General features: G+C 44.8%; 1 protein-coding gene across 1 annotated transcript in view; it reads right to left on the bottom strand.

Moving 5' to 3' along the window:
* Positions 1-12,747, bottom strand: part of LOC138260930 (uro-adherence factor A-like) — a 312,276-nt gene extending 299,529 nt beyond the window's left edge. Inside the window, exon 1 of the mRNA XM_069209459.1 lies at positions 12,529-12,747. Coding sequence (XP_069065560.1) covers positions 12,529-12,558 — 30 coding nt within the window. The 5' untranslated portion in view covers positions 12,559-12,747. The remainder of the gene's footprint in view (positions 1-12,528) is intronic.
* Between the last annotated feature and the right edge of the window lie 3,001 nt (positions 12,748-15,748).

Raw genomic sequence — 15,748 nt, 5'->3', positions numbered from 1 at the left:
ATCGTTTATAGCCTATGCAGACATTTGAAAGCGGCGATTTCAATATCTCATATCCTTCAACTAATACACCAGCCGTATTAAACAACCTTAAACGAACAATGAACACGAATATACACCTAGTCATAGTGACTAAAGCGGCCATTTATCAAGAGATTAATGCTTACTCGAAATTATTGAACAACGTAGGTGAAAACCTGTCTACTGCATATAACTACGGCGGCCATTTTTTAAATGGCAAAAACCATATATCACATATAACATTTCAGTAGTAAACTTTACCGCAGTAATCTTTCAACTTTACGAGAGAGTGCAAATTGGATCTATTTGCCAACCAAAGAAATACATTTTCAACCATCCAATATCATGATGGCTAAGTAATTTCTACCCCCAGTGTGTACAGAAATGTCACCTTAGTAAACATATAGAGTGAAGTCGTAAACGGTCCCCCAAACATATAGAAAATTCGAATAAGAAAGGAAAAGACCCTCCCTATCTTTAAAGGATTACGATATAGAAAGGATGTTAACAAAGTTAGTGACTCATATCCTTTGTGTGTTATTCTACATCCATAGTATGCCAAATGGATACATTCAGAGGAAATGGTACAATTCATCATCCAAATTCATGCCCATTTCAAATCGTTCTTAATTTAATAATCCATTTTGCTTCATTTTTACGCAAGTCCAATGTTCTGTTGCCACCCCTAGCGTTCACCGGGATTTGATTTATACCCATGTATTTTACTAATGGAACCTCAGTTGCTGGATGTTTATCTTTAACATGCCGTACTAGCGGTGATGCTATGTCATAATTTCTTAGGGCTCTGATATGTTCTTGAATACGTTCCTTCAAGGGCCTTATTGTACTGCCCACATATATCTGGCCACATATGCATACCACAAATTTCGTATTACAGTTAATAAAGGTGGAGATTTTGTATTTGTCACTAACATGTTTGGAAGAAGGGTCCCTCTGTATTTACCGACAACATTTTCTTCTGGGGAAGATATATTGATGATGTTTTAATGATTTGGACTGGATCGGAACAACTATTAATGGAATTCTATGAATACATCAATTGTAACATCTTCAATATCAAAATGACGTATGAATTCAGTAAGAACAAAGTCTGTTTTTTAGATCTAGAGATATCTGTCGCAGATAATAAGATCCATACGAACGTTTACCGCAAACCTACAGCCTGCAATTCGATACTACATGCGGAAAGTGCGCATCCCAAAAGTCAAATTTCAGCCATCCCATTTGGGGAAATGACCAGATTGAAAAGAAATTGTAGTGATCCCAAAGTATGTAACATAGAACTAAATAAATTGGAAGATAGATTTGCACAGAGAGGCTATTCCAAGCGTATCATTAAAACAGCAAGGAAAAAGATTGATCAAACATGTAGAACCACCCTACTGGGTCAAAAGACAAAGTTGCGAGACAGTTCATCATACAGAGCAATGAGTTTTTGTACGGCGTATAGCCAAAATAGTCACAATATATATCACATTCTATGTAAACATTGGAATGTTCTACAGACAGATGAGACACTTGCTGCTCTACTTCCTAAGAAACCTAAAATGATCCACAAAAGGTAAAACTATCAGAAATTAAGTCTGTAAAAGTTTTTTACCACCTCTAATGGAAAGTAAAGCAACATGGCTTCCTAAACAAATTGCGGGTTTCTATAGGTGTGGTAATTGCAATATGTGTAGTATGGCATTGCATAAAACCACTGAATTCAGCTACAATGGTAGTGACAAATACAAAATCTCCACCTTTATTAACTGTAATACGAAATTTGTGGTATACATATTGGAATGCATATGTGGCCAGATATATGTGGGCAGTACAATAAGGCCCTTGAAGGAACGTATTCAAGAACATATCAGAGCCCTAAGAAATTATGACCTAGCATCACCGCTAGTACGGCATGTTAAAGATAAACATCCAGCAACGGAGGTTCCATTAGTAAAATACATGGGTATAAATCAAATCCCGGTGAACGCTAGGGGTGGCAACAGAACATTGGACTTGCGTAAAAATGAAGCAAAATGGATTATTAAATTAAGAACGATTGAAATGGGCATGAATTTGGATGATGAATTGTACCATTTCCTCTGAATGTATCCATTTGGCATACTATGGATGTAGAATAACACACAAAGGATATGAGTCACTAACTTTGTTAACATCCTTTCTATATCGTAATCCTTTAAAGATAGGGGGGGGTCTTTTCCTTTCTTATTAGAATTTTCTATATGTTTGGGGACCGTTTACGACTTCACTCTATATGTTTACTAAGGTGACATTTCTGTACACACTGGGGGTAGAAATTACTTAGCCATCATGATATTGGATGGTTGAAAATGTATTTCTTTGGTTGGCAAATAGATCCAATTTGCACTCTCTCGTAAAGTTGAAAGATTACTGCGGTAAAGTTTACTACTGAAATGTTATATGTGATATATGGTTTTTGCCATTTAAAAAATGGCCGCCGTAGTTATATGCAGTAGACAGGTTTTCACCTACGTTGTTCAATAATTTCGAGTAAGCATTAATCTCTTGATAAATAGCCGCTTTAGTCACTATGACTAGGTGTATATTCGTGTTCATTGTTCGTTTAAGGTTGTTTAATACGGCTGGTGTATTAGTTGAAGGATATGAGATATTGAAATCGCCGCTTTCAAATGTCTGCATAGGCTATAAACGATAATTTGTCTTCATTAGGTGGTAGTATTTATCAAATATGAACCACTTCAAAATGGCCGCCGCGGTTTTCATAGGTAGGTGCTTGTCCTTTTTTCCGGCTAATGAATTCTGTCTAAGTATTAACGCGGCGTTTAAAAGAACAGTGAAGAATATGAGATATTAAAATCGCCGTTTCAGAATGTTTACATGTGCTATAGACGATATTTCGTCTTGGCTTTGTGGTAGCATTCACTTAATAGGAACCACTTCAAAATGGCCGTCGTGGTTCTATGCGCAAGTTTTTGTCCGTTTTTTCTGCTAATGAACTTGGTTTGAGTATTAACGTGGCGCGAAAAATGCCGGCGAGGGACTTGCACTTACTTTGGAGAAGTCGGGGAGAGTGAGGCGAGATATAGGAGCCCTCGATGCTCTTGCCGAGATACATCAGGAAATAGAACTGGGACGCAATTTAAAAACAGAAAGAGAGGCATATAGGTAAGTGTATGGTAGAAGTCTGGGAAATGTTTCTTATGTAATTTAATGAAAAATGGAGCATTATTAGAATGTTGGCTCCATTACCAGGATAGTTTGGAGATATTGGTACAAAGATGATCACATAGGAATTGAGGGAAGACACTGGAGTTATTGTAACTATTTGTATTTCAGTTGGTTCCTCAATGCATGAGGCTTGCGATGCCTGTAACTTAGATTTATTTTGAAGACAGCAAGGAAGTGACTGACTAGGATTTAAAACAGGTCAGTAATTGTACCACAATATATTATATTGGCATTCCCTGAAATAAATTCTGACAAGTGAAAGGGGAGTAACAAAATTATCATTTCCCCCCCCTTCTTTGTAGAGGATGATAAATGGGATATGAATATACGGACATAGAAGTGAATAAAGGTATATACTTATTCGATTCTTTTTTTTTTCCTCACCATTACACAATGAGGGGTTATTCTGGGCATTAAGTAGTTTATTTTTGAAAAGAGAGAAACTTTAGACTTAAAGTGACCGAATGCCAACAAAAAAGAAATTCATTTACACTTGGGCTTGCATGTTGCATGGCTAACTATCGCTGTGGCTCCAACAGACCTACTCTTGGGTACATGGGAAATATTCTATATTATATTGTCGGACATTTCAAATAAACACTTTACCACTGAGGTTGTGTGGTGGTGGTTTTCTCCCTTTCTTCTGAAGTCTCTTGTTTAGTTTTAAATCAAGAGAAATATTACAAATAATATGCATATATAAGCGCTTGTGTATTCAATTGACCAAAGAATGTATCTGTTTTTGTATTTTGGAAAAGGAAAGGGCAAAATATTGGATGTGTATATATTTTTCAATGTTTGTATATATTGTACATATATATTTGTTGTAATTGATTGTCATTTGTTGTGATTCTCTCAGCCTTGAAGAAGTCCAGTCAGGACGAAACACGTGTCGGCTGATGGCTTTTCATACTTTTTCTATATGTTGTGTCTATATGTATATATGTTTATGTGTATAATATGATATTTTCTTTTGTATTAAAATTTTCTATTTGCATGGACACTTTTGTTTGATTAGTTTTACATGGATACATGTTTGTCTTCTTTGGTTAGTTACTGTTTTTTTACACATTCAGGAAAGGGAGATTTATTAATTAGCAATTTAGTTAGAATATACTAGAATCTCTCATGCCATCTCATTTTGATATTGTAAAACTATAGACATTGATTGTTGATGTGCCCCACTGAATTGTTTGTTCATTATTAAAACGGGTCTACTATTGTAAACCCGGAATTACATATCAAGGCAACGATGTGTGTCAGTGTATGAGCACTCATAAGTTTATTCCTACATGTTTAGAATGTGCATTTATTTCAAGTAATGAGTTGCCTTTTGTTGTTGATTGTTATCATGCATGGCTTCCTCTTGCCTTGCCAGAACCTGTAAACTCACTGACACAAAGAAGCCCTGTGCTCTTGAGCTACCTTTGCTAAGCCTTCCCACTCACACAGGACGGCTGTGCTCAGAGCAACTCCATCAGCGGCATGCTGCAGGTATCTTCAAATTGGGGGATTTGTTTCTGGACAGAGAGCTACTAAATTTCCAAACCCTTGTGGCAGACTACCATCTTCACCCTTGTCAACTCCTTACTTACAACCAACCACCTTAAATAATCATTAAATGCCCTATATCATATTTGCCACCTAGCACTAACCTTACAAGAGGTGTGTCAGAAGCTCTGTACCATAGGAACTGGAGGCAAACTGATAGAATGGGTGTACAGACCTTTCCTGCAACATGGAAACCACTCCAGGTCTTCTCATCATACTACCTGGGTGATTCATGTGGCCAAACCACTGCAAGATATGGATGGACAAAAATACTTGACTTCCCCACAAAGTATCCAATGGCGGTCACTTTAAGTACATTTGTGGAGCTTCCTTGGGAATGCATTCTGCCCATTGCTTGCCATTGGCCTTGTGGTTTGTAGCTCATATTTTGTTGCTTTCAATTTGCTGGCTTTATTTGTTTTAGGCTATCCAGCTTGAGTTTGTTCCTTCCCTTGCCCAAACCTTATTTACAGTGTCCTTCCGAGTGCCTCCTTTCTGTAAACAGGCCTGTAAATCTTTTTCTTATCTCATCACATTTGCTGTGCATTCAAAAAACAAAGTCAAATGTCAGGCTCTTTCTTCGATGGGAACTTAGTGTTTACTTTTCTTTCTCTGACTTCAAAGTGAAAGGATTTCTGCAACAATCTTGCTGGAAACTGGGGTTAGGAAAGAGTTTTTTCTATCACATGACAACATTTAAATAAACTTCAGAATACATCAGAATTAGGAGTACAAATGAAGCACATTTTTGTTAATTCTGAACTGTGCTGGAAGCAAATACCTATATATGATTAAAACAAATCATTGCATTAGGTGATGCAATTTCCGCACACCATCGTCTGTGTACAGTATAGTTTGATTTGAAAAATTGTATGTCTGTGCAAATGTAATGGTCATTTCAATCAAAAACGTGTTTTCTGTAATGGCAGTGTGTTACCACACCATGAATAATCCACTCCACACCATTGCACCCTACCCTGCCACGCTCCACTTTACACCACTCCATGCCACTGCACTGTGGGACACTGCACTCTTCTCCATTCTGAAGCACTCCACATTGTGCCACTGCTCTCTATGCTACTTCACACTATGCCTCTCTACTCTACTCTGTACCACTCTACGCCAATGCACTTTACGCCTCTCTACATCACTGCACCCTGCGCCTCTGCATGCCATACCACTCCAGTCTAGGCAACACTAATCTAATCCGAACAACTCCACTCTGTGCCCCTCTGCAACGCTGCACTGTACGCCACTGCACTCTAAGCTAATACACTATGCTAGTGCACTTTACTCTGTAATCAACTCTATGCCCCTGAACTCTACATCAATACACTGTATGGCACTCTAATCTACTCTGCACTCTATGCCACTTTACTCTCTGCCATCACACTCTATGCCACTCTACGCAACTCCTCTACCCTGCACCTCTCCACTCTAAGCCACCTCACTTTACTGTGAAACAATCTATTCAATGCTACTGCACTCTGGTCCACTGCATTCCATGCCACTGCACTCTACCCTGCACTTCTCCACTCTATGCAACTGCACTCTACTCTGAAACAATCTATTCTATGCCACTGCACTCTAGGCCACTGTGACCACTGCAATCTAGTTCACTGCACGCTGACATTACTCTGCAACACTGCACTGGCCACCACTATACTCTACACGACTCTACTCTGTACTACTACATTCTGTACCTATACACTATTCCACTGCACTCTACTCTGCCCCATGCCACTCTACGCCAGTGCACTCTAAACAACTGCACTGTAGGCCACTGCCCTTTACTCTGCACCACTGTACTCTATGCCACTGTTCTCTGCAGTGACACTCAACTCTGCAACACTGCACTCTACACCACTCTACGTTGCAGTGGCATAGAATGCAGTAGTACACTTAAGGCACTATACTCTACTCTGCACCACGAGTCTACTCTGAATTACTACACTCTCTGCCACTCTACTGCACTGTATGCTACTCTACCCCATGCCACCCTGTGCCACTTCACTCTGCATTAATGCACTCTAAACAATTGCACTTTACGCCACTGCCCTCTCTGCACCACTGTACGCCACTGCTCTCTGTGCCACTTTACTCCACATCACTGCACTGACCCTCTACTCTGCAACATTGCACTTTCCGCCACTGTACTGTACACCAATCTACTCTGTACGACTCCACTCTACTCTGCAGCACTACACTTTACACTACACCACTCTGCACAACTCCACTGCACACTCTGCCACGCAAGTCTAGTCTGCACTCTATGCCACTGCACCACTCTACACTGTTGCACTCCCTGCCACTCTATTGTTTGCCACTGCACTCTATGCCAATGAACTTCAAACAACTGCACTGTAGCCCACTGCACCGTACTCTGCCCCACTGGGCTCTACGCCAATCTACTCCATCATGCACTGTTTTTTTTTTTTTATAAAGACATTTTTATTGTTTTAAGCAAATAAGAAATGACATTGTGTACAAATGTTGAAATGAAATTAACATAATAAACTGCTCCTTATTAACACATATTGGATACATTAAGTACTTGATGTGGTTTTGGTCAACCCGGTCCATATGAAAAACATGGTGCATAGTATCATTGTCTCTCGCTGGCAAAAAAAAGATTAGCCTCGGGCCCCTGGTATATGCCCACTTAAGGATGAGGGACGGGTCAGGACATGGGTCACGCCCCTGAGGCGAGAGTTCCAATCACGTGTTGAGCTCTATTTTACTCTAGTCTCCTGCCAGGGCCTCCCACTTCCCCTATACTGTCATATTTACTTGGGCATCCCCTGACCTAGTAAACCAGCCTCTCTCGCTGTGCACACCAGTCCACTCCCCGTCTCCATTTGTTCAGGGATGGTGCCGTTCCCGCCTTCCACTCACTCAGTCATAATGTCTCTTAGCAACCAAGCACGCTAATCCCATGAAAGTCCAATCTGCTCTCCGTAGGTCCGTATCGCTCATTACCCCCAGGAGAAACGGGAGTGGGGCCAGTAACGTCGGTCTGTAGGGTCCTGGAGATCTGACTTTTGATTGCTCCCCAGTAAACCTCTACGATTGGGCAGGTCCATGTCATGTGAAAGAAATCAGCCTCTGGTTGAGAGCATCTCAGGCAAGCGACGCGGAGCGGAGGCCCACCCTATATAATCTTTCGGGTGTCAGGTATGCAGTGTGCAGGAAGAAGGATTGTAGGAGACAGAATTTGGTGGATATTGTCAGGGTTCAGGGTGCCATTAGAGCCTCCACCCAATCTCCCTCTTTGATTGGTCGCACCCATCCCTCCCATCTGCGACGGAGCTTCTCAAGGGAGCCCGAGTGTTAGCTATTTGGGAGCGGTATATCTGCGAAACTCCTCCTCTACCCAGGTTACCCATTAGTACTTTCGTTTCCATGGGGGTATGTTCGGGAATGTGGTAGTCAACTCGCATGTGTACCGTTAGGGCATGGCGTAAATGGAGGTACTTGTAGAACTGTGTTTTGTTCAGCGAGAAGAGTCCCTGGAGGTCCTCAAAGGACCTCATATGTGAACCCCCCCAAACACCCCCGAGCGTAGAGATCCCTATGCTATCCCATTTCTGGAACCCCTTCAGTCCCGCTACTTCAGCAAGGAGCTTACCGTGCCACAGTGAGGTTTGTTGAGTAATTCGGTTCCACCACCCTGTGACCCTCTGGGCATCCCTCTACCCCATCAGCGCCACTCTAGTCACTTCCGGGGTGGATCGAGGGATTGGGCACCCATAGAGAACATTGAATTTTCCGGAGTAGCTCAGTGTGTGGAGCTCAAGTAGGTACGCACATTCCCAATCCTCCATCATACACGTCTCGTTGGCATTTGGTTAGCGCCAGCCGAGGGCGGGTGCCCTTCCATAGGAAGTGGCGAATCACTGAGTCAAGGTCCTTAAACCATCTCTTGGGGATTGGGCAGAAGTTTTGTAGCAGGTAGAGGAGTCTTGGGAGGACCATCATTTTAAAAAGCGCAATTCTTCCAAGCAGGTTGAGGGGCACGGTTTGCCAACGCTGAAGGTCAGCCTTGACCTTGGCGAGGAGTGGTGTGACATTGTGCTCCCACGTCAGCTCAGGTATAAGAGCAATATAGGCTCCCAGGTATTTAAAACTGTTCCGACGGACGGGGATGGTCTATTGCCAGATCATGCTATCTCTTGCTGGATGCAGCGGGACCAGCAGAGATTTACAGGGATTTAGCGTGAGGCCAGAGGCTTCTGAGAATAGGTCTAGGATCTGTAGGATACACGGACCACTTGTGGCTGGATTAGAAATATATAGGAGGACATCACTGGCGTATAACGCCATTCGGTCCTCCGATCCCGTAGGCCAGGGCCATCCTTCAGTGAGAGGATCCTCTCGGAGCAATTTTGCTAATGGCTCTATTACGAGCGCCCACTATGCACTAACTGTTAGCCATGAATAGCAGCCTCTCTGGTGTATTACATGGCTAAAACACATTGGCTAAGCCAATAACTCTTGCATAGACGAGACCTATTGGCTTTGTCAATGTTTGTTAGTACTATGAGGTACTGAGGTCCCTGAAAGAATTGTGAAAGTGTAAATCCTTATTTTAAACATGGATTTGATGACTCGTCAGGGGTAGTAAGCGCTATATAAATAGAATTACATCATAATATATGCTGCTACAAAACGCGCAAATACATTTTGGTTAAATTTTAAAAAGTGCTTCTCAAAAACAGATTTGAATAATATACAGTTTATACCTAGTAGTAAAAAATGTTATAACACTCCATTAAAAACACACACTCCACAGAGCACCTTGGAACATCATCACAGTACTTCTTTAAATGAAAATACCTTTGCCATCAGAAAGCTTCAAGTGACTACTTTGGTTAAAGTCAATGCAGGTTTTCAAGACTGTTTACATTTGCAGATTCACCAGTTATGCACGTTTGCATTTCTTTATGGAAGGAGACCCCTGGCAAGAAGGTCGGTTTCTTATCGGTCTACTCCTTCCTCAGAGCCCTGCACTCCAGCCGGGGAAACGGATCTGCCCGTAATTTCGCCCTGCCTGTGTTGTCCTTTTGGGGAAAGGCTGAAATTACGGATAAATGCCGTCCGTTAAGGCTTTCATCACGTACCACAGACTGCAGGGCGAAATTACGGGCGGTCCGTGAAATTTACGGACGGGTGGTCACCTTACACTGACTGGCAGATGGCACAGGGTGAACCAGTGCCCTCTACACAATGTACCACTGCGTGTTAACTGTGCCCAAAATCCGCTGGGATTACAGACGTGTGAGTACCACTAGTGTCTACACAATGTATTCCACCAGCTCATATCCTCCTGGGGCTGGCAGTTGTTGGTGTGAATCACTCACTGCCCAACAGACATGATCCCCAAAACATACGAGTGCCCGTGTGACCATCTGCTTCTTCCGGCTCCACTTAAGTACGGCTTCTCCCTCACCAAAGGCAGAGCCCTCCCACGGGAGTATTTCCCTCCCCCCACTCATGCTATGGGCTGCTGGGTAGATCATTCCTCTACCTTTGGAGTTCTGCCATTGTAAATAAGGCTCCCAGTTTTACATTTTTTAACAGATAAAGAAAAACAGAAACCACCTATTTATCTATTGTAGATATGTTTCTAAATGTGCAAGGAAAACCCACAAACCAAAATGAGCCTTCTTTTAAGTTATTTTCAATGGTGTCACTCGTGACTGCTAGGGGAGTTACAAGAGAGACAAGGTTCTCTAGGCGTTAAACATCTGCAGACGAGCCTCCCTCTGCTCGACAATGCTAATGTGTTCATGAAAGCGCATTGATGCCGGAGATGCATCACGGGTCTTGTAGCTGAAACACGGTAGCATCCACGAGCGAGCATGTCCCATCGGCGACACAGGACTGGGAACCGGGGCATTACGTCTTCACAACAACATGTAAATACAGATAAATGCAGAAATAGTGAGGACACAAACACGGATGGAAAGTTTAAGAAATAAATAGAAAAATAAAAAAAATAAGAAAACACACACAACGAGGGCCTATTTGTACATATCAAAAGTGCCCTGAATCGTCACACGTTAAATTCGTTCTCACAGACGCATTATGCACAGGGAGCTATTTTATTTTTCGTTTTTTCCCCACTGGAGCAGCCTTCCTTACATATTTTAGCGAGAAGCGGGTCAGACCCATTGGCACATGTGATGCTTAAGTAGGTTGTGAGTCGAAATGTGGCCCTTGGTGGGAAACTCGGCAGTGAGTTCTTCCAGAGCCCGCAACATGTGCTCAGGCTTTTCTGCCCTCTGACGAGGCGGGGGGTACAGAGAGAGCGTGGCGTTAAGAAACGGGGTCAGAGGTCGAGAGGGTTGTAAAAGTCAGTAGAAAATAACATAGTATTGTGGGACCAAGAACGTCACGTATTCCTTCTGTGTAAGTGTCCACTCAACAGCAGGGCTTAATTTGTGATTGTTGTTCCCGGTGCTGACCACTGACTCTTATGAGCACTGACACTTATTTTTGAGGGCGGGCACTTATTTTTCTGCCTCAAGCATTTACTCCGAGCAAAAGACACATATGAGAAAGACGGAGGAAGAGAAAAACGAAAAAACACCACAAAGAGAGGAAGCTACAAGAATGAGCTGAAGGGTCAGGGAGTGGCTGTAATTGGATCAAAGAGGCCCGAGATGGCTTCAGGATTACGCTGCCTCAGTAGCACACTTATTTGCAGCAGCCGCGTTTCAGAGAGCTCTGGGCACCGGCACTTTTTTACTTACAAATTAAGCACCGCTCAACAGCGAGTAGGGAATAGCACGTTTCTTATTTTTCAAGAGTAATACGCTATTTCCCATTTTTCAGGGGCACTTTCGTGTGAAAGAAAGTAATTGGAGGGGAGGAAATGAAGCAGAAAGGGGACATTTCTAGAATCCCCGTTCTTAAAAATAGGTAGAGAGAATGAGCTCCTGCCAAGTAAGTCACTCACAAGTCTGAAGCAACGTCTCTGAATTTCCAGCAACGTAATTTGGGACTAAAACAGGCCCCTGATTTCAAGGAACCTGAACTCGCCAGTTTTGGGCACACGGCTCGGACAGGCTGACCTCGTTTGCGGAGATGTTTCACAGCTTTGGCTAAGTGGGCTCTGGCCCCGGGCCCCAGACTTTCGGGGGGAGCCTGACATACTTAGCTTTGTTCTGCTGAGAGACTTGCCCTGCTGACCGTAAATAACTCTTAAAAGATATACATTTTTCTTTAATTTATTTTCGGAGAGGTGCGAGTCTATTACAAGCAGTTTGTAGACAAATCAGAAATGTGTTTATGTTCCACGCAACGTCCATTAAAAAAAAATAAAGTTTCTTTCTCATCACAACAGAACCTCACATATCAGAAACGGGGGTGTTACAGAGATTATTTGAAGTAGTATTAGTGAGCTACTGTATTAAAATATTGAAAACACGTCACTTTCCAGAGTATTACATGTAAACCCATTTAGAATCTGGACTTGTGCACGGTCAGTGACCCGGCCAAAGAGGGCAGGAAAGTAATAAAACTGGATCATAAATTCATAACTGTTCCGAACAAGGTCCCCAGAAATACTTTTGGCCCAGGCCCCTAAATTAAGATGTCCCTGCGTATTTGAGCACCCCCTGGTCAGAGCGGAAGGTCTGTGCTAGGATAACACGAAAAGCCCCGCCTGGACTGCATAAACCCCCCCAGTGGAGCGCCTCGAGGCCGCTGCTCTCATACCTCCTCAGAGACAGTCCCCACGGCTGCCATCCCACTGCTGGGAGAAGGGAGCTCGCCTGCCCGGCCTCTCCTCACCTGCTGCCCATCAGAGCGCCTCCATCACGGACTGGAGAGCTGGACCCAGGGACAGGAGCCACAGGCCGGGGGGACCTCTGGAGCCAGGGGAGTGAGAGCCGGCCCTTCCCCCAGGACCTTTCAAGAAGACTCGAGGCGGGTCCAGAGGCCTGGCCCAGCTGGGGGCGATCAGTGGGTAACTAGGGCGCTGCTCTCCAGGCCTTAAAGCCACAGAAGGGTCATGGTGTTGGCGCAAGGGCATGGATGGCCTGCGAGGGGGCCATATGTGGACAGAACGACCCCTCGCGGTTATTCTTGACCTAAATGTCCACTTATCTAGGACACACGCCTGCCAAGCGACCCCGTGTGATGAGTGGCAACTTCATCCTCGCCTGGACTGTAGCCAAGGACACTTTGCATTCTGGGACCTGTAGGATTTATTTCCTAAGGGTTTGTGCAGCAACAGGTCTCTGAATTTAAAGTGCTGCTGGCTAAAGGGCCAAGCAGCCCACTGTGAGAAAGTAGCCTCTTTCTAGCCTTGTTACCCCCACTTTTGGCCTGTTTGTGAGTGTATGTCAGGGTGTTTTCACTGTCTCACTGGGATCCTGCCAGCCAGGGCCCAGTGCTCATAGTGAAAACCCTATGTTTTCAGTATGTTTGTTATGTGTCACTGGGACCCTGCTAGTCAGGACCCCAGTGCTCATAAGTTTGTGACCTATAGGTATGTGTTCCCTGTGTGATGCCTAACTGTCTCACTGAGGCTCTGCTAATCAGAACCTCAGTGGTTATGCTCTCTCATTTCTTTAAAATTGTCACTAACAGGCAAGTGACCAATTTTACCAATTTACATTGGATACTGGAACACCCTTATAATTCCCTAGTATATGGTACTGAGGTACCCAGGGTATTGGGGTTCCAGGAGATCCCTATGGGCTGCAGCATTTCTTTTGCCACCCATGGGGAGCTCTGACAATTCTTACACAGGCCTGCCACTGCAGCCTGAGTGAAATAACGTCCACGTTATTTCACAGCCATTTTTCACTGCACTTAAGTAACTTATAAGTCACCTATATGTCTAACCTTTACCTGGTAAAGGTTAGGTGCAAAGTTACTTAGTGTGAGGGCACCCTGGCACTAGCCAAGGTGCCCCCACATTGTTCAGGGCCAATTCCCCGGACATTGTGAGTGCGGGGACACCATTACACGCGTGCACTACATATAGGTCACTACCTATATGTAGCTTCACAATGGTAACTCCGAATATGGCCATGTAACATGTCTATGATCATGGAATTGCCGCCTCTATGCCATCCTGGCATAGTTGGCACAATCCCATGATCCCAGTGGTCTGTAGCACAGACCCTGGTACTGCCAAACTGCCTTTCCTGGGGTTTCACTGCAGCTGCTGCTGCTGCCAACCCCTCAGACAGGTTTCTGCCCTCCTGGGGTCCAGCCAGGCTTGGCCCAGGATGGCAGAACAAAGGACTTCCTCTGAGAGAGGGTGTTACACCCTCTCCCTTTGGAAAATGGTGTGAAGGCAGGGGAGGAGTAGCCTCCCCCAGCCTCTGGAAATGCTTTGTTGGGCACAGATGTGCCCAATTCTGCATAAGCCAGTCTACACCGGTTCAGGGACCCCTTAGCCCTGCTCTGGCGTGAAACTGGACAAAGGAAAGGGGAGTGACCACTCCCCTGACCTGCACCTCCCCTGGGAGGTGTCCAGAGCTCCTCCAGTGTGCTCCAGACCTCTGCCATCTTGGAAACAGAGGTGCTGCTGGCACACTGGACTGCTCTGAGTGGCCAGTGCCACCAGGTGATATCAGAGACTCCTTCTGATAGGCTCCTTCAGGTGTTGCTAGCCCATCCTCTCTCCTAGGTAGCCAAACCCTCTTTTCTGGCTATTTAGGGTCTCTGTCTCTGGGGATTCCTTAGATAACGAATGCAAGAGCTCATCCGAGTTCCTCTGCATCTCTCTCTTCACCTTCTGCCAAGGAATCGACTGCTGACCACGCTGGAAGCCTGCAAAACTGCAACATAGTAGCAAAGACGACTACTGCAACTCTGTAACGCTGATCCTGCCGCCTTCTCGACTGTTTTCCTGGTGGTGCATGCTGTGGGGGTAGTCTGCCTCCTCTCTGCACTAGAAGCTCCGAAGAAATCTCCGGTGGGTCGACGGAATCTTCCCCCTGCAACCGCAGGCACCAAAAAGCTGCATTACCGGTCCCTTGGGTCTCCTCTCAGCACGACGAGCGAGGTCCCTCGAATCCAGCAACTCTGTCCAAGTGACTCCCACAGTACAGTGACTCTTCAGTCCAAGTTTGGTGGAGGTAAGTCCTTGCCTCCCCACGCCAGACTGCATTGCTGGGAACCGCAACTTTTGCAGCTACTCCGGCCTCCGTGCACTTCCAGTGGAAATCCTTTGTGCACAGTCCAGCCTGGGTCCACGGCACTCTAACCTGCATTGCATGACCTCCTAAGTTGTTCTCCGACGACGTGGGACTTCTTTGTGCGACTTCGGGTGAGCACCGTTTCACGCATCTTTGTAGTGCCTGTTTCTGGCACTTCTCCGGGTGCTACCTGCTGCTGAGAGGGCTCCTTGTCTTGCTCGACGTCCCCTCTCTCTCCTGACGCAATTTGCGACATCCTGGTCCCTCTTGGGCCACAGCAGCATCCAAAAACGCTTACCGCACGATTTGCAGCTAGCAAGGCTTGTTGGCGGTCTTTCGGCGGGAAAATACTTCTGCACGACTCTCCACGGCGTGAGGGATCCGTCCTCCAAAGGGGAAGTCTCTAGCCCTTGTCGTTCCTGCAGAAACCTTAGCTTCTTCTGTCCAGTAGAAGCTTCTTTGCACCCACAGCTGGCATTTCCTGGGCATCTGCCCATCTCCGACTTGCTTGTGACTTTTGGACTTGGTCCCCTTGTTCCACAGGTACCCTCGACTGGAAATCCATTGTTGTTGCATTGCTGGTTTGTGTCTTTCCTGCAGTATTCCCCTATCACGACTTCTTTGTCCTTTGGGGAACTTTAGTGCACTTTGCACTCACTTTTCAGGGTCTTGGGGTGGGCTATTTTTCTAACCCTCACTATTTTCTAATAGTCCCAGCGACCCTCTACAAGGTCACATAGGTTTGGGGTCCATTCGTGGTTCGCATTCCACTTTTGGAGTAT

This window comes from Pleurodeles waltl, chromosome 2_1 (genome assembly GCF_031143425.1).
Source record: "Pleurodeles waltl isolate 20211129_DDA chromosome 2_1, aPleWal1.hap1.20221129, whole genome shotgun sequence".
Taxonomy (NCBI): Eukaryota; Metazoa; Chordata; class Amphibia; order Caudata; family Salamandridae; genus Pleurodeles; species Pleurodeles waltl.
Note: the sequence above shows the minus strand (reverse complement) of the source record. Positions and strands in the feature narration are given on the sequence as shown.